The 21,491-nt window shown below is 35.0% G+C and overlaps 1 protein-coding gene across 2 annotated transcripts in view; it reads left to right on the plus strand.

The window, feature by feature from the left end:
• The window catches only part of Pu (GTP cyclohydrolase punch), a 299,440-nt gene that overhangs the window by 249,618 nt on the left and 28,331 nt on the right, over window positions 1–21,491 (plus strand). For both annotated transcript variants that reach the window (XM_069834421.1, XM_069834420.1), the window contains exon 3: window positions 14,231–14,396. In XM_069834421.1, the coding sequence (XP_069690522.1) occupies window positions 14,231–14,396 (166 nt within the window). The remainder of the gene's footprint in view (window positions 1–14,230; window positions 14,397–21,491) is intronic.

Genomic DNA, 21,491 nt, shown 5'->3' on the forward strand with positions numbered 1-21,491 from the left:
CCTATGTTCCTCTCTCAAAGTGAGAGTCCACGTTTCACAACCATAAAGAACAACAGGTAATATAACTGTTTTATAAATTCTAACTTTCAGTTATTTTGACAGCAGACTGGATGATAAAAGCTTCTCAACCGAATAATAACAGGCATTTTCCATATTTAGTCTGTGTTTAATATCCTCCCGATTATCATTTATATTTGTTACTGTTGCTCCCAGGTATTTGAATTTTTCCACCTCTTCAAAGGATAAATTTCCAATTTTTATATTTCCATTTCGTACAATATTCTCGTCACGAGACATAATCATATACTTGGATATATATATATATATATATATATATATATATAATATCGGATTTATAAAATAAAACCATCTACCCTTAACTAAGGGTGACCACAAGGATCCGGAAAACAAATAATATATAAAAGTTTACAATGAAACAATGAAAATATCTACAATAAATTTCAAAAGAAATTTAAAGAGAAGGTGAAGTCATATTACTTGAAATAGAGATGAAATTGCAAAATTTGAATTGAATCCTTCAGAATTTCTCTAAGGATTTTTTCAACATTGTAAAATGTGAATCCCTTTGATTATAAAAGGTTATAGGTGTATTTGGAGATGATACCACGAACTTACTTACTTACTTACTTACTTACTTACTTACTTACTTACTTACTTACTTACTTACTTACTTACTTACTGGCTTTTAAGGAACCCGGAGGTTCATTGCCGCCCTCACATAAGCCATTGGTCCCTATCCTGAGCAAGATTAATCCAGTCTCTATCATCATATCCCACCTCCCTCAAATCCATTTTAATATTATCTTCCCATCTACGTCTCGGCCTCCCCGAAGGTCTTTTCCCCTCTGACCTCCCAACTAACACACTATATGCATTTCTGGATTCGCCCATACGTGCTACGTGCCCTGCCCATCTCAAACGTCTGGATTTAATGTTCCTAATTATGTCAGGTGAAGGATACAATGCGTGCAGCTCTGCGTTGTGTAACTTTCTCCATTCTCCTGTAACTTTTTTTTGTCATCCCTTTTAGCCGCAAATATTTTCCTAAGAACCTTATTCTCAAAAACCCCCAATCTCTGTTCCTCTCTCAAAGTGAGAGTCCAAGTTTCACAGCCATACAAAACAACCGGTAATATAACTGTTTTATAAATTCTAACTTTCAGATTTTTTGACAGCAGAGCAGATGACAACCGAATAATAACGGACATTTCCCGTATTTATTCTGCGTTTAATTTCCTCCCGAGTGTCATTTATATTTGTTACTGTTGCTCCAAGTTATTTGAATTTTTCCACTTCTTCGAAGTATAAATCTCCAACTTTTATAGTTCATTTCGTACAATATTCTGATCACGAGACATAATCATATACTTAGTCTTTTCGGGATTTACTTCCAAACCTATCTCTTTACTTGCTTCAAGTAGAATTTCCGCGTTTTCCCTCATCGTTTGTGGATTTTCTCCTAACATATGCACGTCATCTACATAGACAAGAAGCTGATATAACCCCTTCAATTCCAAACCCTCTGTGTTATCCTGAACTTTCCTAATGACATATTCTAGAGCGAAGTTAAAAAGTAAAGGTGATAGTGCATCTCCCTGCTTTAGCCCGCAGTGAATTGGAAAAGCATCAGATAGAAACTGGCCTATACGCACTCTACTGTAAGTTTCACTAAGACACATTTTAATTAATCGAACTAGTTTCTTGGGAATACCAAATTCAATAAGAATATTATATAAAACTTCTCTCTTAACCGAGTCATACGCCTTTTTGAAATCTATGAATAACTGATGTACTGTACCCTTATACTCCCATTTTTTCTCCAATATCTGTCGAATACAAAAAATCTGATCAATAGTTGATCTATTACGTCTAAAACCACACTGATAATCCCCAATAATTTCATTTACATATGGAGTTAATCTTCTCAAAAGATATTCGACCAAATGAACTCCAAAAAGAAGTCCGTGTACTGACCAACGATTAACCATGATGTTATATTGCTTGCAAGATTCATAGATCAGTCTCTTTTCAACATCAGTAAGTTTTGTCTGTTGTGTACCACAAGAAAGACGAGCATTAGCAAAAATAGCATTATTAATTAAAGGACGTGCAAGAACGGAATTCCACAGCAATGAATTTTGAATTTATAAAAGAAGGAACCTTAACTTTAGAATTAAAACACGAAAAGGATATCGTCATTGTTCCAGCAATAAATCCTATGTGGAAAATATAAACTTTTTCAGTTGGAAGAAAAAACACATTTATTCATCCTATGGCAGGATACTGTGAATTCTTACAAGAAATGTAATTATATATAGGAGATTTTATTATTTTCTGTATCACTACTGAAGTTATTTAATAGAGCAAAATTCTGAAAATCGAGAAATATGACACATAGGAGTTATTGTTGGAACAACGACAATATACTACACTGACCGGCGAATAAGGTCGATGAGAAGAGGCAAAAGAGTTGTGTAAATATCTTCAAATATAATTCAGTAAAGTAAACCCAAATGACTATAGCTGGTAATTTGGGTACTCTTGTAGAAAGAAAAACTGTACAATTTATTTATTTTTTGGAAGAAGGAAACTACATTGAATAACGGAAAACTCCTAATCACATTTTTCATATATAATTATCTTAAAATAAGTAACATGTTCTTTTCCCACAGAAATATTGACACATATACTTTACGAGATGAAGTAGGAGAATAGTTGGCTTCATATTTGGTATGTACAAAAATGTGTTAGTTTTTTCATAATATACCAATGCACAGAAGCTGTGATATAAACTGAGACCACTTCCAACGCATCACAAAATTGATTACCTCAGCAAGATGGAAACATACAAAAAGAATTGTAATAGAATATACTGACTCTTCTAAATTACATTTACTATAGAAAGAGTCTATAAAAGAACTTCTTTAAAAGCAACTGAATTCATATTTCATTTAACACAGAAACCGATAAGTTGAAACATAAATAAGGAATGAAAGAATAAAATATAGTTAAGTTATACAGTCTACAAATGAGACCCTCGGAAAATGTACAAGTGTTCGAAAAGAAATCCAAAAAATGAAAAGATAATACATGCGTTCAACATATTAGCTGTTTGTAATGTCATATTCGTAACAGGGAAGATAAAATTTATGAAATATTAATAAAGAAACGGAAATTACTTAAACGAAATGTAATACGAGTGGAAATTGTTTAAATACTTGTAGGAATTTTAAATACGTAACAGATGAAGGAAAAATTGCAAGATTTTTCTTACATATAAGTTGGGAGATAGACAGGACTACATTTTAATGAGTATATTAAGCACTTGCTATATAATTTATGTGCCAATATCATAAAATCACTTTAATGGCATAATAGGAAATGGATAGCTAATTCTGGAATCACAAAATGGATATAGAAAAGGAAAGTCACGTTCCAAAGCGGATTGGACAATGAAGTCAGTTTTTTTAGCGCAGTAAGAAATGTTGTTTGGAATTGGGATATACAACACAAAAGAAAATTCATGACCTATAGTAACTGTTATTGTATTTCCATTATAACATACGGTGCAGAAACATGGACGCTATTAAAATACGATGTAAACAGCCTTCAAGCGGGAGGGATGAAATTACTAAGCAATATTGTGAAAAAAGAAGGGTTGGATTAACAATGAGGCTATTAGAGATTGATTAGATGTAACTTCTTCACAAAATGTAAATAATTAAAAATCAAAGCTGTGGCCATGAGAAAAGGATGGATTATCAGGAATTTCCAGGAAGGCTTTGGAATCGAAAATCAGAGGGAAGAGAACAATATGTAAATTCCGTACAAGATAGAGCGGTCAGGTGAATAGAGGTGTGTAGAGGGAAGAGTTAGAAATTGGAACGAAGTGATGCAAAGAAAACTGTGGGAAATAGAGACCAATGGAGGAGGCTTTGTACCTATAGTACTGTTCTCCAACCAGGAGATAAACCGTGAAAGGAATGTGCTTACTATTGCGTCATCTATTGGAGCGAAGTAGATAGATAATATTAGAGTTATAACGTGTTTAAAAATCATGCGCTCTCCTGCATATGTTATTTCCTGTATAGAGGGATTAAAAGACCAGGAGATTAACAGTGATCTAATTTTGTAACTAGGGTAGTATAAGAATGTGTATATCAATGTTATGGTTTGTGCTTTGAGAGACAGCCAATAGAGATACGAGTACCCACGTGTGACATCTTATGACATCAACATTCATTCACAGCATCACCCCGCTCCGTTTCATTCCCTGGAGACTTTCTCGTGATTGGAGTACAGTAGATGACCCGCAAGTGTAAACGTCATTCGATGATGATGATGATGATGATGATGATGATGATGATAAAATTACTTTTAATAACGTTAATATAGTGCAATAATGAATTGAAATGAAACAGAAAGACATTCTACAACATACGATCACAACAAAATTCGTAATTGATATCTTGACAACATTTTACTTGATGTGTTTAACAAAATAGAGAACAATATCGTAAAAATAAATCAAGGGATAAGACAAGGATGATCTTGGTCACCGACATTTTTTTAGTACGCCGTCTGATCCGTTCGAGAAGGCATGGAATAAAATCGCTATAAAACGTATCTCACGAGTGATACAAAGGTAGGAACCTGTGGGAAACATAAATACAGACAGAGCAAGAAAAAGATGGCTGGAACAATTTCAAAACACTCTTTATGAGGTCGGAACAAGCCTCAATGTAGGTATAATACATAAGAGAGCACACGTATGATGTGTACACGTCTAAAAAGGCATACGTGCACATGTAGCCTATAAGATAGGTATAGAGTCTAATAGGATATAGACGCACGCGTAATATTTTATGTATACGACATACGAAAATAAATTTAGTGTGTTATGGCTATTGAAAATTTAACTTTTCGCAAAAATCTCGAGATCTTCATGTCCATGCATGTGTGTCTATGGCATTAGCCCCAATAAATTCGGATAATTAGAACAACATGAAGCTGGACACTCGAACCTGCAGAATTGTCGCAAGATTGATTTGGTGAAAGGTTGTATTGGTCCGGTTGAAGGTCCCTAATGCAAAGAGAACGTCAGTCGCTGCAATCAGATCGAATCGTACGTTCACTTCCAGCAACAAACCTTGGACTGTCCACATTTGTCGGTGCTGACCAGTGTCACACAAAATGGATCGCGTTATTTCATCATGTTGAGGTTATCTGCTTTAGAACTGCGTAGATTGAGAGCAGAAAATGTGTACAGAGTTTAGAAACTAGAAATGTTATGGAACTGAACAATAAAGAGACGAAACCCCAGGAGAAAATTAAAATACACTAAAAAGCACGCTTTTATTTGCAGATGGCATAGTTTGGTTCCAGCCGCAATGTTGGTTACGGCTATGGCGTACAACTTAATCCGTTGCATGCAAGCCACGGGCGTGGGCTCGAAATCTTCCTCAGCTTTCGCACGTTTGTCCGTTGTCAGTATAATGTTCTGGCTTGTGTTAGGTGGAGGCCGGCGTCGTAATGATCCCGTGCCCCAAGAGTTCAGCCATGTGTATGCCAGTCAGGTCGAAAAAATTAACAAATGAAGTCCAAGCTCTTCAAGTGCAGTATCTCCATGGTCGGTCGGTCGGTCGGTCGGTCGATAGATAGGCCAATTGGTTGGTAGGTTGGTCGCTCGATAGGTCGGCCGATTGGACTGACGGTTCGTCTGTTTGTTATAGTAATAGTACTATAATCAGAAAATGATTTCCAAAAGTTATTAATCTTGTAACTAACATCGTAACAAAGGATAAAAGCGTTAGCATTAAAATAAAATTTCGAATTAAGTGAACTATTGTTTAAAATAAATCAATAGAGATACCAGATCTCTAGTACAATGTTGTTTATATGGAAGGTAAAGGTACACAAAGCAAAATAAAGAGGAGAGAAAACTACTGTACAAGACTGTAGCCATGCACTCATTCTTATATGCCACTAAAACATGATTTCTTGAATCCAGAGATAAAAGCTAACTACAAGCAGTAAGTCATAAGTCAACAATATGTTGGTTTTGGACAATGCAGGAAAAGACATGTCTATCATGCCAACACTCAGTTGGTCTCGGCATTTTTTTTTTCAATTGGTTTCATCTCTTACAAATTGTAACACTTTGTGCATATTCCTACGAATCATCTCTATCTTTTAGGTTCCGTAAACTTCGGAATATTGATCATTTTCATTCCAGAAGTGCTCGAAAAGCTTTTTTTCTTTTGTGTGTTAGTCTTGTTTCATCAGCGTCGGTCATATTGATCTAACACAGGTATCGCATATTCATTTCTTTTGTATTCTTCATATGATGTTCCAAACGCATCCGGCAGCATGTAGTCTTTGTCCTTGATCTTGCTGCATTTCTAGAAGTATCAAAACAAATTATTTACTTTAGTACCTAATAATAATAATAATAATAATAATAATAATAATAATAATAATAATAATAATATAACCTAAACAATGATGCCACTTTTTCTGTAAAAAAATCTATCATTAAGTTTCTTGAAAGATATCACACAAGGAATAATTTGTAATTTATAAACACTAATTTAGTTTCTCAGACAAATTATTCTTCCAATTAGTTTACATTCCATGTAAAAAGAATACTTTGATCTAGACGCCTTGAATCCTCTGAAGCGACAGTTGTCAATCAGGTCTGCTGTCCTCCAGTTAATATGGACCAAGGAATTGCCTCAGTTTCTCCTCAGTTGGCCTTCAAGGTGACTCTTTCATCTGTAACATGTCAGCCTCCTGCCGAGGACGTCTCTACTTCTGATCTTATTCTGGGAATGTGGAAAGTAAATATATATTTAACCTCCTTACATATTTCCTCAATTAGATGGAAGTAATCCATGAAATACCATGAATTGGCTATTAAATCAAAGATAATTGGTAAATGATGACTAATGAATCAATAAAATACAGTAAACATTACTAATTTCGAACTTGTACTAACAGAATATCAAGGAAAGACCCTTTAATTATATTACTGCAAGGTTACACTGCAAGGTTTCAGAATAGAATGGCTAAATAAAGAAGGTATGGCAGTAGCAGCAGGAGGAGGATAAGGATAAAATTTTAAAATAAATATATGGCAATAATAATGGTGATAATAATAATAATAATAATAATAATAATAATAATAATAATGTCAATTATTTTACCGTAGGATATAAATTTAATAAATATCTGGCATTGACAAAAAAAATAAGAACATGTAACTTGAAAGACTACATACTAGTACTTCTCCCAATTAGTTAGTTTCAAAAACTCTTGTTCAATAAATACGCATTTTGAAACGGTCAGAGCTTTAATGGTGTCCAAATTCCAAATAGATATATATTTTTTTTTCATAAACGATAAATTAGTGTAAACATTCCCTTTGCACGTCATGAAGACACATAGATGCCAGGAAGTTAGAGCTCCATGCTTTCATGACCTCGGCAATAAACTTAGGGGAGAGTTGGGTAGTATCGGACAGTGAGTTTCTTTCATCTACAACCAGATGATAGTACCTGAATGACATGGTTACGTTTCTGTGATGTCGCATACAGTTACGTACCCACGTCATTCAGGTACTACCATCTGTGGTAGATGAAAGAAACGCACTGTCCGATATTACCCGATGTCCGATACTACCCATCTCTCTCCTATGCGGTATGGTCGGCACCACGTTACGATTGCCTTTTATCTCCGGGAAAGACTTGGTACTCAGTTTTACAGTCGGCTAAGTGGACCCTCGGCTCCGCTCTGGAAATTTTAGTAATGGAAAAAATTCCGCCACCACCCAAAACTGAACTCGAGACCTTCCAGTCCATAGTCAGTTATGCACCAACTAAATATATTTGTAGCCTACTACTGTATTTGTAACTGCAGCGGTCACCTCAACTATTGATCGTTGGTAGTGGCAATAGTGGTATAATTTACCTTAACTTCACCCACTCTATTTATTATTTTATTTATTTATATACTTACTAGGTTATTTTACGACGCTTTATCAACAGCTTAGGTTATGTAGCGTCTGAATGAGATGAAGGTGATGATGTCGGTGAAATGAGTCCGGGATCCAGCACCGAAAGTTACCCAGCATTTACCCATATTGGGTTGAGGGAAAACTCCGGAAAAAACCTCAACCAAGTAACTTGCCCCGACCGGGAATCGAACCCGGGCCACCTGGTTTCGCAGCCAGACGTGCTAGCCGTTACTCCACAGATGTGGACTTTATTAATATATTCTTTCCTTAATTTCTTATACTTTCTTCACATATAGTCTACGAAATAAAATTAATTTGTAATAACATTGTATCATATTCGCTTTTCGTAATGAATTAACTCTTAAATACTTTTTTCCGTATAATCAATTTTTTTTACTGTCCATAATATTCCTTCACTTTCTAGTTCTGTCTACCGAAATATGATGCTTGCCGATTGCAGGGGACCGGCTCAGCGTTTTATAGGTGAACATTGACTTTCTACTAAATCGACGGAGCAGTATGCTGCTGGTAGTAATAATAATTAGCCAATCAGGAAGAAGATCATGATTCTCATCACCTGCACTGCTACAGTTCTCTGATTTTATCTCTGCCACTGTCCAACGTCACATTTGCGGTGGAGAAGTGAGGGGATGGGAGGAAAGTTATAATGCTGACACCCACGTTGTAAGATAAGCCATTTGAAATGTAACAGCCACTGACCCGGCAGAGATATAATCCGAGATCTGTGGTGGGAAGAGTTCCGCGCAATGCATTACCGTGTTTGCAACTCCATAATCTAGACGTGGGAAAAGTTATTTTCTCGTAACTGTTCCAGTTCCTTGAAAATACTAGGTTTCAAATAGCAGTTCCGAAATAACAGTACCATATGTAACTTGTATGTAACTACAAGGTGCACATTGGTATCTTGAAACCGCACAGTTAACTAGTATCTGATGGAACAGTCGTATTTTGGAACAGGTACATACGTACTACTAGTATGTAATATAACAGTAGTATTAGTATTTAGGACGCATACTTCCCTGTATGCCATGTGATGCAGTATGATGTCATAGTGAGTCGAGATGCGAATTTGTGGAAAATAAATATTTTATAATGCCAAATTGAATTCTTACATCAGGTTTGTTCTAAGCAGGAAATGTAATGCAATTTTAAATGGTTTGTAAATGTTATTGGTCACTAAATAGAAGTTGATCCCAATTGTAAATAAAACCTAACTTATTCTTTCTCTTCTGCTCAGCTCAAGTTTACAATAGTGTTCAATTTTTCCAAAAATTAGTAAATAAAAGCTATAATCATTTCGGCCCTGCTAAAATTCATATTAATACCGTCATGAAGAGTAATAATCTCATTATAATGAAATATGAAAATTTACTGTTGTACTTTTGTAAATAAAAAACTTTGACAATAGTCATGTTTCAACAAAATTTAGTTTAATTTCAAGAATTGGTAATGAAACTAAAATTGTAAAATATTTGCAAATAAAACATATCCTATATATTATCATCTCCCTTTATAAAATTCACAATGTAGCTACTATATAGAGGCTCTTCATATCTTTACTATTTATCTTTCACTTTAGATTCCAACATTTCTTTCAGTGCGACGAAAGGATTCCCAATTCTGCTTTCAAACAGTGGCGCCAACTTATATGGATCCGTGGGATGCGAACCCACCCAATAATTTATCGTGTTATCATTATACTTATGACGTTTATTTAACTTATAGGCCTACCTCAAATGTTTGAGCCCACCCACTGTTTTCTAAAAGTTGGCGCCACTGCTTTCAATAGTGCCAAACATGTTCCGTTCTGTGGAACAGGCGTTGTCATAATGTAGTTCCAAAGTGAAACGAGTATTTTGTAGCAGCAAGTATTTCGTACTAGCGTATTTTTTAATGTAGTAGTTCCAAACAAGGAACTGTTCCAAAATAACAGTTACGTTATTTTTCCCCCCACCTCTACCATAATCTAAGTTTGTTTGACACCATGACTTCGAAGAGCCTCATCTAGTTCACGACTTATTTCCACAGATATTTCAATCTTATTCATCTATTTCACCTAAATGTTTGATCCCATTTGAAGTAATCGCTCGCGGACTAGCAATCACTAATTCGTACATGGATCTTGTCTATGTCTTGTCACTCGTAAAGTGAAGCTTTTCGCAAGTGAAAATTGCCTGTGAGAGATCAAGTTTCTTTTTACACTTTTCGAGTGCTTAATTCTGGTTCTTCTAATAAAATTCCCTGTCAAGACCGATGTCTCTGTTAGGCTGGTGTTACCTGCATTGAATTAAGTGCATGTAGTACTTCTATATACATAAATTCCACTATTCCACCCACACCTTCAGTTTTACAAATTTATTCGGTAGCTAATTTTGTATTCAAGCGTTTTTAATAGCAGTGCAGCTCTGAGCCTGTTTAGTATTGAAATATATTTGTATTATAACGAAATAAACATTATATTACTTTTGCGACAGACGACCGCATTCAAGTATTTACTACTACTAAAGTTCTTGTATGACTATATCATAAATCATCTTCTAAATCATTATAATAAAAATATTTATATTTTATTTATTTAACTTTCGACTTATTTAATAATTTATGTATTGATTTATTTGATAAAATACTAATCAATATCATATGAAGATATGAAAACGAAGTTATACAATACATTTTCCATTCGTGTACCATATTTTTATGTTGTAAGAAAATCCACACACTATTAGGGAAAACACGGAAATTTTACTTGAAACAAGATAGGTTTGAAAGTAAATCCCGAAAAAACAAAGATATGATTATGTCTCATGACCAGAACATAGAACGAAATGGAAATTATATAATTTGAACTGCTCATGGAAATTACGGGAAAACGGCTGAACGGATTTTAATAAATGACCCTTCATTTTGAAGCTTGGAACCCAAAGTTTTTCAGACAAATAGTAGTTTTTAATGAAATGTCAATTTTCCTACATCATTTTCCTATTTTCCAAAATCCATCTTTCGTCAGTTTTGACAATTAATTAATTGCATTTCAGAATAAAACAAATCACACACTACAATAAACAATAGACTATTACACGAAGGCCGTGACCTATATGATTGCTGACATAGAATTCAGATGGCTCAGATTCTTTCACATCATAATGCCAATATGTCGATCTTCATTTGTGTAATTTTTTGATAACGTATAAAAATAATTTACAGGTCTGATTCTCTGGTCTGTAGTTTTCCGAGTACAGCTGTGTATTGGATATTAAGAACTACAAAACGTAAGAATGTTTGATGACATTATTACCATTAAAAATGAAATATTATTATAGTTAATGCAACACATAATGGTATACTGGTGATACGAAAGTGAAAACTTTTGGGGCTTTAAGTAAGTAGACGCAGAGAAAGAATATTTTATATTAGATCTTCATTTCCATCATTTACTGAGTATATATGTTATTGAAAACTATAAAACTTACGTAAGGTAACAATATTGTTATTGAAAATGAAATACTTTTATAGTTATTAATCAAGTAGTGTGGATCTTTTCCATATACTTAATGGCAGTGTGATATAGATATTTACTGTATATGTCTGATTCTCTAATTTTCCTTGGTAGTAATTGAGTCATGCTTCCTATTTTAGCTGCGTCTTTAAACTACATCAAAATTGATTTAATATTTCTTTGATTTAATCGATTAGATTTGTGATCGCTGCCAAACATATTTTGTTGTAGGGAAAATAGCATGCCATTTCAATTCTTGCTACCGTGATGAGTAAGTTTATTTCCCGCAACCAGCAACGAATGAAACACTGAAACTGCTAACGATTTACTATGGACAATTTTATTTAGGGCGCATATAAGATTCTACAACTCTGACATGTCATTCGCCTCATTTTCCACATCTCAGCAATAGATTCCTCACAACAGCCTATACTATAGAAAATATGCGGGATAACATTCATTGTTACACAAATTAATCCAGCAGTATTTGGTAGATCAGTATTGTCTGAAGGAAGAGCAAAAATTACAATTCCTAAGAAAAGACCAAAAGGTATTCCTTACTGATAAAATAAGAGGCCTACAAGATATTGTAGTCTCTTGATCACCTCAGCAAGATCTCTTAGTGGGAAAAAGTGATTATACCCTCTACATTTCAGAGTAGTTCACGAAACATGCAGCATCTATATCAAGATGCTAAGTCTTATTCAAAGCATGACAAACCTTACATTTTCTTAACTTTCATCTACAATCCGCAATGATCTGAAATAGTTACAGCATTACTCCCACATGAAAAACTCGCTGATCGTCCTGGCATTGTTACTTGCGATTTCGCATTGAAACTCAAGAACTGAAGACGGATAGGTTCAAGGAAAAGTATTTGACATAAAAAAAACATTCAGAGGGAGTATGTTTCACTATTATGGAAGCAAATAACTTTCAAAATGTCAAGTATTCTTCACTGAAAGTAAATCTGAAAATTTGTATTTGAACGTCTAACGATCTTAGTTTGCAGCAGCATTTTCTGCACAAGCCACTAGTAAAAATTATAAATTTATTCTATGGAGAGGTGGAAAAATTCAGATATCTTGAAGCAACAGTAACAAATTATAAACGATACTCAGGAGGAAATTAAAAACAGAATAAACGTAGGAAATGCCTTTTATTATTCGGTTGAGAAGCTTTTGTTATCTGGAATGCTTTCAAAGAAACTTGAAGTTAGAATTTATAAATTTATTTATATCACCGGTTGTTCTGTATGATTGTGAACCTTTGACTCTCACTTGAGAGAGGAACAAGAGTTAAGGTTGTTCGAGAATAAGGTGCTTAGGAAAATATTTGGAGCCAAGAGAGATGACGTTACAGGAGAATGGAGAAAGCTACACAACGCAGAACAGTACGCATTGTATTCTTCGCCTTTAGGAACATTAAATCTAGACTCTCGAGATCGACAGAGCATGTAGCACGTGTAGGTGAGTCCAGAAATACGTATAGAGTGTTAGTTTGGAGACCGAGGGGAAAAAGACCTTCGGGGAGGCCGAGACGTAGATGGTAGGATTATATTAAAATATATTTGAGGGAGTTGGAATATGATGCTAGGGACTGGATTAATCTTGCTCAGGATAGGGAGCGATGGCGGGCTTATGTGAGGGCGGCAATGAACCTTCTTTTGCTGTTTAGAAGGGGAGAACATACTGTAGTTTTTATGTTATGTTAAAATGCCCATTAGGCATTAATAAATTTAATATACAACATTACTCCATATATGATAAAGAACATGCTAAATTAACACGCACAATAAATTAAAGTTTTGTCTCTAAAACTACTTTCGAATGAAATTTATCAACATGAAATTTGTGCAGAATCCTAAATATGATTAGGCCTATTTTTTGTTCCCTAAATGTGCAAATCTATTAAATGCCCTTAAGAAACGCAATAATAAATAATATTCAAGATAACAAAAATGTAGACAACATGATCTAATATTATTAGCTATTGTTAAATTTTTCTGAACTCACACGTAATCTAAAACAGTTCAGTGATGGAGAAACAATAAAAAAAGGAGCATGATTAAAATGCTACAAATTAATCTAACAAGTGAAATAAAAAAACTTCGAGAGTATTACATTAACCAGGCGCGTTTCTAACAATCCGCAAATAATCGCCTTAGCTATTAGTAGGCCTACGATATGATGACGCTGGTCACAGTTATATTTCCCGTAATACCCATGGCTTTTATATATATTCACAATAACTGCCTGTTCTTCTCCCTGAACTCTTTTCAACATGTCTGTTTTCTTGCCATTTATACCTTTCTTGTTCTTTAGACGAAATATATAATCACGTTGTTTTTCTGCCGCGGATTTCTCCATACATTGCGCCACTTAATATAGTTCATGTGTAAAGTTTACCAAGGTCTCCCAAGCAACTGTGTACGCGGTTAGAAAGAACAGCATAACTGAGAGCTCGACATGTCAGTCAGTCACGGTGCTGCAGCGGAAAATAAAATCATTTTAGAAAAAGTTTTCTAATACTCTTTTGTTAGCAATGAACCTTCGGGTTCTCTAAAAGCTGTTTGTAAGTAGGTAAGTAGCATAATTTAATGAAGCAGTTAACATTAATGAAGCAATACGCTGTTCAGGTTGTTTGTAATAATTATTAATTATTATGTCTCTTTATAGAAGTTCTGAATGACGCCGTATTCGATGAGGACCACGATGAGATGGTGGTGGTAAAGGATATAGAGATGTTCTCCATGTGCGAGCACCATCTCGTGCCCTTTTACGGAAAAGTGTCCATCGGTTATCTTCCGACCAAGAAGATTCTCGGACTCAGCAAACTCGCCAGGCAAGTATTCACACAGTCGGTTTCGCCAATCATAATCAAGATAACTTGAATTTTAAATGTTGAAAAAAATTGTCAACATTCATATTTGCATTTCATTAATGTCGGAAAGTTTTTGTATTCATTAAATCAGTGGTCATATTCGAAGATGGAAATTTCGTCCTAGTAACTGAATTGACTAACGTCGAATTGTTAATAAAACAGTCGTTTTTAACTAGTACACACTGATTTGATAAGCAACAATTCCACCACTGATAAAATTAATGAATATATAATATCATCTGTCCATTCCTAACAGTTGGTAAACAATGGTTCGGGAGGAAAGGGGAGTAGTAATTGTCACACAGCGCGATAAGCTCTGTCAAGGTCGGTTCGACACCAGTCCTCAAATGACACACCAATGTCTACGGCAGCTGATAGTATTTAACTATACAGAAATAGCTATGTTATGAAGTACCGGTATGTAATATCTGCGTTATTTTGTGCTATTTGAGGTGTATGTTAGGCAAGTTAAGTTTTTTGTTTCGGAAAAGATATTAATTTAAGTTTATGTTACCAAGTCTGACCTTGAAAGTAACGGGTCCGGGTTCAAATCCTGTTTGGGACAAGTTATATGATTGCAGTTTTTCCGGGTTTCCCCTCAATTCATTAAGAACAACTGTTGGATAACTTAGCGCTGGACCCTGAACTCATCTCGCTAGCATTATCACCTTCGTCTAACTCAGACGCAATATAATCATAGCAGTTGATAAAGTATCGTAAAATAACCAATTATAAAAATTGTTACTACTTATCAAGTTTCATGCTATTTATAATTAGGCCTTCTTGCGGTTCCATAATATGGAAAATCACATCGATATGACATTTTCATGGAATCGCTCTACACTTAAAAAAGACAATTTTCTTAGTTAACAAACTTAAAAACTTATAAAATTTGAGCCTAACGTACTATGAAGTAACATGTGTATATATATATATATATATATATATATATATATATATATATATATGTCCATCAATAGTCGTCATATTAAATCTGTTCATGGGATATGCATAACAATAATCATTTAGTTGCTAATATGAAGTTACAAATGGCAACTATGTGGTTTTCATGATTGCATTATTATTGGAAATTGTAATGTCACAGCTGTCAATTGGGTGTTGCGGATAAGTTCTCGTTATAATGAATAAAGTTCTGTAGTCAATGAATTTCATTATAATTAGGTTAAATAATGTTTAGGATCGAATATTTGTGAAAATTAAACTTTTATGTATTGACTACTTCCAATTCGACTTACGTTAAGCGTTTGTTGTTCGGAGGTTGAGGCGGTCTAGCTAAGGAATAAACAACTTAGTCCTACACAGCAGCTGATCTTAACTTCCAGGCAATTTGTTTCAAGTAATACTATTTTTAATGCCTGTCCTAGGATCTATGACTAACCAATCAGGACGCTTATGTAGGCTTGCATGTAATTTCCTCCTAGGAAAATGTATGGTAATTCTTAAATTTCTTCATTCAGTGTTTTTAAAAAGTGATGCATAATCGCGATTAAAATTGAATGAGGGACTTTTCGACAAAACATTCAGACACGTGAAACTTTGTTTTATTTATAAAGGAATATTTCTATAGGAACAAAATATTTCTCGAGAATGTTGTGCGAGTTATGACGTCAGCAAGGAGCTTTTAAATGACATCCTATAGTTTTCTGATATCATCTAAAGAGTATGTTTTAATTTACGTCCTTGGATGATCACTCTCTTTTAATTGAATTCGGCTTTACTGTGAATTCCTTGAATTTATGAACAAGACATATCACAATTTAGTACAAACAAATTTCAGTGTAGCTTCGCTGTCTTTTACACGAAAGAATATTTTGGTGCTAAATTACTTTCTGCGAGTTTAAATATTAAATTTATGTAATTTAATTAGATGCCCGAAATCCTTTCCATTTTAAAATCTGGCAAAGGCCAACAACTCTTGAACATTTTCAGTTGCTGATGGTTGCGTTTTTCTACATTCCTTCCTCGTTCTTATCTTCAACTCGTCAATATCGCCAGGTCTCGCAGCAAAGACCTTACTTTTCAATATCCCCATAAGTAATCAAATAGAGGAAATCAGATGTTCTTCCAGACCACTCTACGTGTCCTCTTCTTCCGATCCATCGATCTGGAAACACTCTCACTGTCCATGTTCTCTGAATTTCGCTTCCATTCTGCTCACAGTTGACTGAGAAATAGGTAGCTTATTGGATGGGCTTAGCTAAAAGGTGTACATACTTCTTGTTGTGTACGTTTTCTATCACCAAATCCTATTGTCATCAGAATCTCAATTATTTCATTTTCTGTTAAGAACATCTTGTCTTATGTTGATTTCTTCAATAAACTGCTAAAGTACTAACAATATTTATCACCAATTAAATTGTTACTTAGCAATATAATCATAGTACTGCTGTACAAAACAGATGAAGTATTGGATAGCGATATAAAGAGTAATGATCTTTCAGATGATATTAAGAAACTATCGGGTGTAATTTAAAAGGTTCTCGATTACATAACTCGCATCAACATTAAATCGAAAAAATAATTTGGTCCCACAAAAATTAAAACACTCAAATCTAAATACAAAGTTTGACATATAGAAATAAAAAAATATATATACTAAAAATTTAAAAGCGTTAAAATTGTTTAAGAAAAAGGTAATATACCAGTAACTTGTAAGACGGACGGCGCAGTTTCGACACTGGTATCGTGTCTTCGTCAGCGTCTGTTGGACTACAAACAAAGTTGGACGAGTCTGAGCGTTTCGTCCAAAATACACTCATTCAGTCACATTGCAATTGTGCGTTAGTTTTGAATAACACTGTAGAAACTAAAGACCGTGAAACTGACAGTTGTTTCTTTGAATTGATGATGATAAAACACTTCTTATTTTAACGAGATATAATAATAATAATAATAATAATAATAATAATAATAATAATAATAATAATAATAATAGCCTTGACATCCCGTATAGGAAAATGTCCTCTCTAATGGATGATACCTCTTACTGTTCCCACATCTCAGCTAGAGATATGGAATTTTCCTATATTATATCTCTTTTAGTCATTTTAGTTCTGCATTTTGCTTGTATTTACACCAGGTCTTTCAAAATTTGTCTTTCGCATGCTTTTAGGTTTTGTTTCTTCTCTCTAAACTTCTTTCATTGTCGTTTTTTTTTTTTTTTTTAGATTATGCTAACAATATTACATATCAACTTAAGCCTATTTCATTTTCTCTGCTTTCGCTTTACAATTTGGTTCTACTTAATTCTTGTTCTTCGGACAATTTCAAACACACATACACTAACACACACACACTAACACACCTACACACACACACACACACACACACACTAGCACTTCGGTACACTTTGATTTCTGACACGCACGCACACACTCACTTCGGTACACTTTGATTTCTGACGCACGCACACACACACACACACACACACACACACACACACACACACACACACACTTCGGTACACTTTGATTTCTGTAGAGAAATTCGTAGCCCTTCCAGTCTTCTCGGTTCCTCGCAATCATAGTCCACATGCTGACAGCATTTTCCTTCATCTCGTTCGCCTATCTCATTCTCAGTCTTCCTGGCCCTCTTTCTCCAACTCTGGGATCGAAAACTGTTGCTGTGTGTGTCCATCGATTGCTGTTGAGTCTTATTGTGTGTCCTCCCCATTTCCATTTCGCTATTTGCGCTGCGGATACGCCATCTTTCACTTGTGTCCTTTTTCTTATGTTTGTGTTTCTGGCACGGTCCTTCAGTGTGATTTGTAAAATTTTGCTTTTCATTTTTCTCTGAGTTACTTGCAGGGATGTCTTCTGTTATTGAGTTAGTGTCCAAGTTTATGCTTCATATATTAGTACTAGAATGTCTTTTTCCAATTTCTATGTTTCATACGTATATTAGGACAAAGTTTAAGCTCCAGAATGTTTTCCAAGCTAGTGATATTCACCTCATTACCTCTTTGTTGCTGCTATTGTGGAATGACACGCTTTGGCCTAAGTAAACGTATTCCAGAACATAGTTAATGCTTTTCGGCTGTAATTTGATTTGGATTTCCTCGCTGTTGGTCATTAATTTTGTTTTCGTTGAATTCATTACGATTAAAACATTCTTGCATTGACTCTGTAGTTGTTTCAGCATCTTTCAAGTTCTTTTGCTGATTTTGCAAAGAGTACTACGTCATCTGCAAATTGTAGATTTGTTATTTTTCTTCCATCAATATCTATCCTGTGATTGTGTCAATCTATTTGACGAAATACTTGTCCTGAGAGACATGTAAATAATTTCGAGGACAATGGGTCGCCTTGCTTGACAACTCATTATAAAATTAACACTTGACATTTGCTAATAAAATGTTAATGAACCTTGATAAAACTGACCAATAGAACGATAAGCTGCATGACTGTGTAAGTTACCTCTCTTGTTTTGTAAGTAATGACAATGCCAATGTTATGCAAATGTATGTTTATTTCCAGATGAAAGCTTATGAAATATTTGATGTTGATGAAAGAAGTTCTACATTTATGGAGTTACTTTATGGTTAATATTTTATAATTGTGTACTAAAACTCTCAACATGTTCAGTAGCTAGTTTAAGCTGTAATAATTGTACAAATAATTATGAAACACTTCATATTTGTTAGTTCCAATGTTTCATTCTGATGAGTGACTAGCTTTTGCACGATTGAGAGTCAAACTTAACCGCGTAAAGCCTTGGTTTTTCTAAACCGACGCATTCGAAGTGCGAGGCGGATCTCGCACCTCGCATGAGTCTGTTCAGGAAAACCAAGGCTTTAGAGCTAAAACTGATATCATGATATTCGAAGGGAAATACAATATTTAAGCTAAAATATCAATTGTGTTAGGACAAATGATTATTTAAGTTGTGATATTATGCAAGACTGTGATTGGGATAATCATCCAAATTACATCATTGTGACATAATGTGTGACAAAAACTAAAAACGCTAAAAAGACACGTAGAATCTACAGAAAGTATGACTAATCATAAAATACTCTTTTAATTTGTATTGTATACACTCATTGGAGTGAATCTTGGGTAATTTCGAAATGATATTAATAAAATTGAAAGAGCAGGAAAAGAGTGTTCTGATCGCATTTGAGTATTTATACAGAAATGAACAGAATATAAAATAATCAAATTAGAGTGAAGCTGCCCAGTAGTTATGGACTTATATTATTTTGTCGGTTTTGATTTAAAAATAAATAATTCGATTAATGATTGTCTTGTTAGTTGAGCCCATATCTTCAATGTTGGTGAAAGTAATTCAATACTCAAATTTCGTATTACTAGCCCTATAATTATTTCCTACATCATTAACATTACTAAAAGAAACTCCTGTTTGGCAACATTTCTAGAAAAAAAAGCATTTCTAGAATCAGCATTGTCTGCTTTGGAAAATAGGCTTTAAATGCAAAAAAAAAAAACAAAAAACAAAAAAAAAAAAACAAAAAACAAAACAAAACAAATAAACAAACAAAATGGAAACTGAAACAGTTCAGTCTGTAGAAGCAGTTATTGAAATTATGAGCCCAGTCGAACTAGCAACCTACAAATTTCTTTAAATTAACCGCATTTATTATGTCACCATTTATCGTACCTTTTGTGAAATTATTTAACTTTAATAATAATAATAATAATAATAATAATAATAATAATCCGTGGCGCTACAGCCGGTGAAGGGCCTAGACCGACCAGCCGGCTGCTGGCCTCACGCCCACATGCCGAAGCAGAGATGGACGATCATCCAACCATAATGGAGGTATCGTTGGTTAGCACGATGATCCCCCCAGCCGTTATAGCTGGCATTCCCAACCGGATTTCGCTACCTATCGTGATGCACTTGGGGAGCCACGATGCTAGGTGGGCACCGGTCCCATGCACTGGCGAAATTTCATGAGAAAATTTCTTCCCCCATAAGGACTCGAACCAGCGCTCATTCCGTAACGCGAGTCCTAGGCAGGATGCCTTAGATCACGACACCACGGCGTGGGACATTTAACTGTAATGGAGTTAAAAGATAAAATTAAAAAATGCTATTTTATGCAAATATGTTCCTTATTTACGTAAACAACTTTACCGAAAGCGAATGAAACTAATAAAATGAATTCACTCGATAGTAAATTTCAGCTACCGACTTGCATTCGATAGTCAAAAACATTCGATAGCTTCCATCACTAATCGTCACTCGTCGTATCGTGTCCCATCGTCACTTCCATCCTATGGCATAGTCCACGATTGCACAACTGGGGAAGAGAGGGGTGAACGGAGGAAAAAGAGTTTGTTCCCCGTTCACAAGGCCTGAGCCTTCAGTGACGTTTCTGTGACGTTTGGCAAGCATACTGAAGGCATATTTCTTCTCCCCCCACCCTAAATGACGCGGGGGTTGAAGGGAAGAGATGAGTTACGTGTTTCGGCTTATGACGTGTGCTACCATTGTAGCACAGTTTTTCATCCCTGGCATAGTCACTTGTATCACATCGCAGCATCACCAGTTGTATCGTATCGCATCGCATCACCACCAGTTGTATCGTATAGCATCGCATCATCACTAGTTGTATCATATCGCATCACATCATCACCAGTTTTTGTATCGTATCGCATCACTTATTGAAACTTATCCTGTCGTATTCATCACATCGTCACTTGTATCGTATGGCATCGTCACTTGTATCATTATGTCATCATCACTAGCAGTAGCTACGTGTATCTTATATCATTGTATCATCACTTGCTGAATCATATCGCATCTCATCACTTGCTGAATCGTATCGCATCGCATCATCACTTGTAAAATCGTATTGCTTCGCATCGCATTCATCGCATAGTTACTTGCATCGTATGACGTCGTAATTTATCGTATCGTATCGCATAGCATCATCACTTGTCGAATCGTATCGCATCGCATCGCATCTAGAGTCGGGCAAACAGCCTCTTACTCCCGCTCGTCTCGTAGGCGAGACTGGCTGGCCGATAACGCCAGTTCCGAGAATCGTAATCTCGAGATTGGCGCTCT

This window comes from Periplaneta americana, chromosome 9 (genome assembly GCF_040183065.1).
Source record: "Periplaneta americana isolate PAMFEO1 chromosome 9, P.americana_PAMFEO1_priV1, whole genome shotgun sequence".
NCBI lineage: Eukaryota > Metazoa > Arthropoda > Insecta > Blattodea > Blattidae > Periplaneta > Periplaneta americana.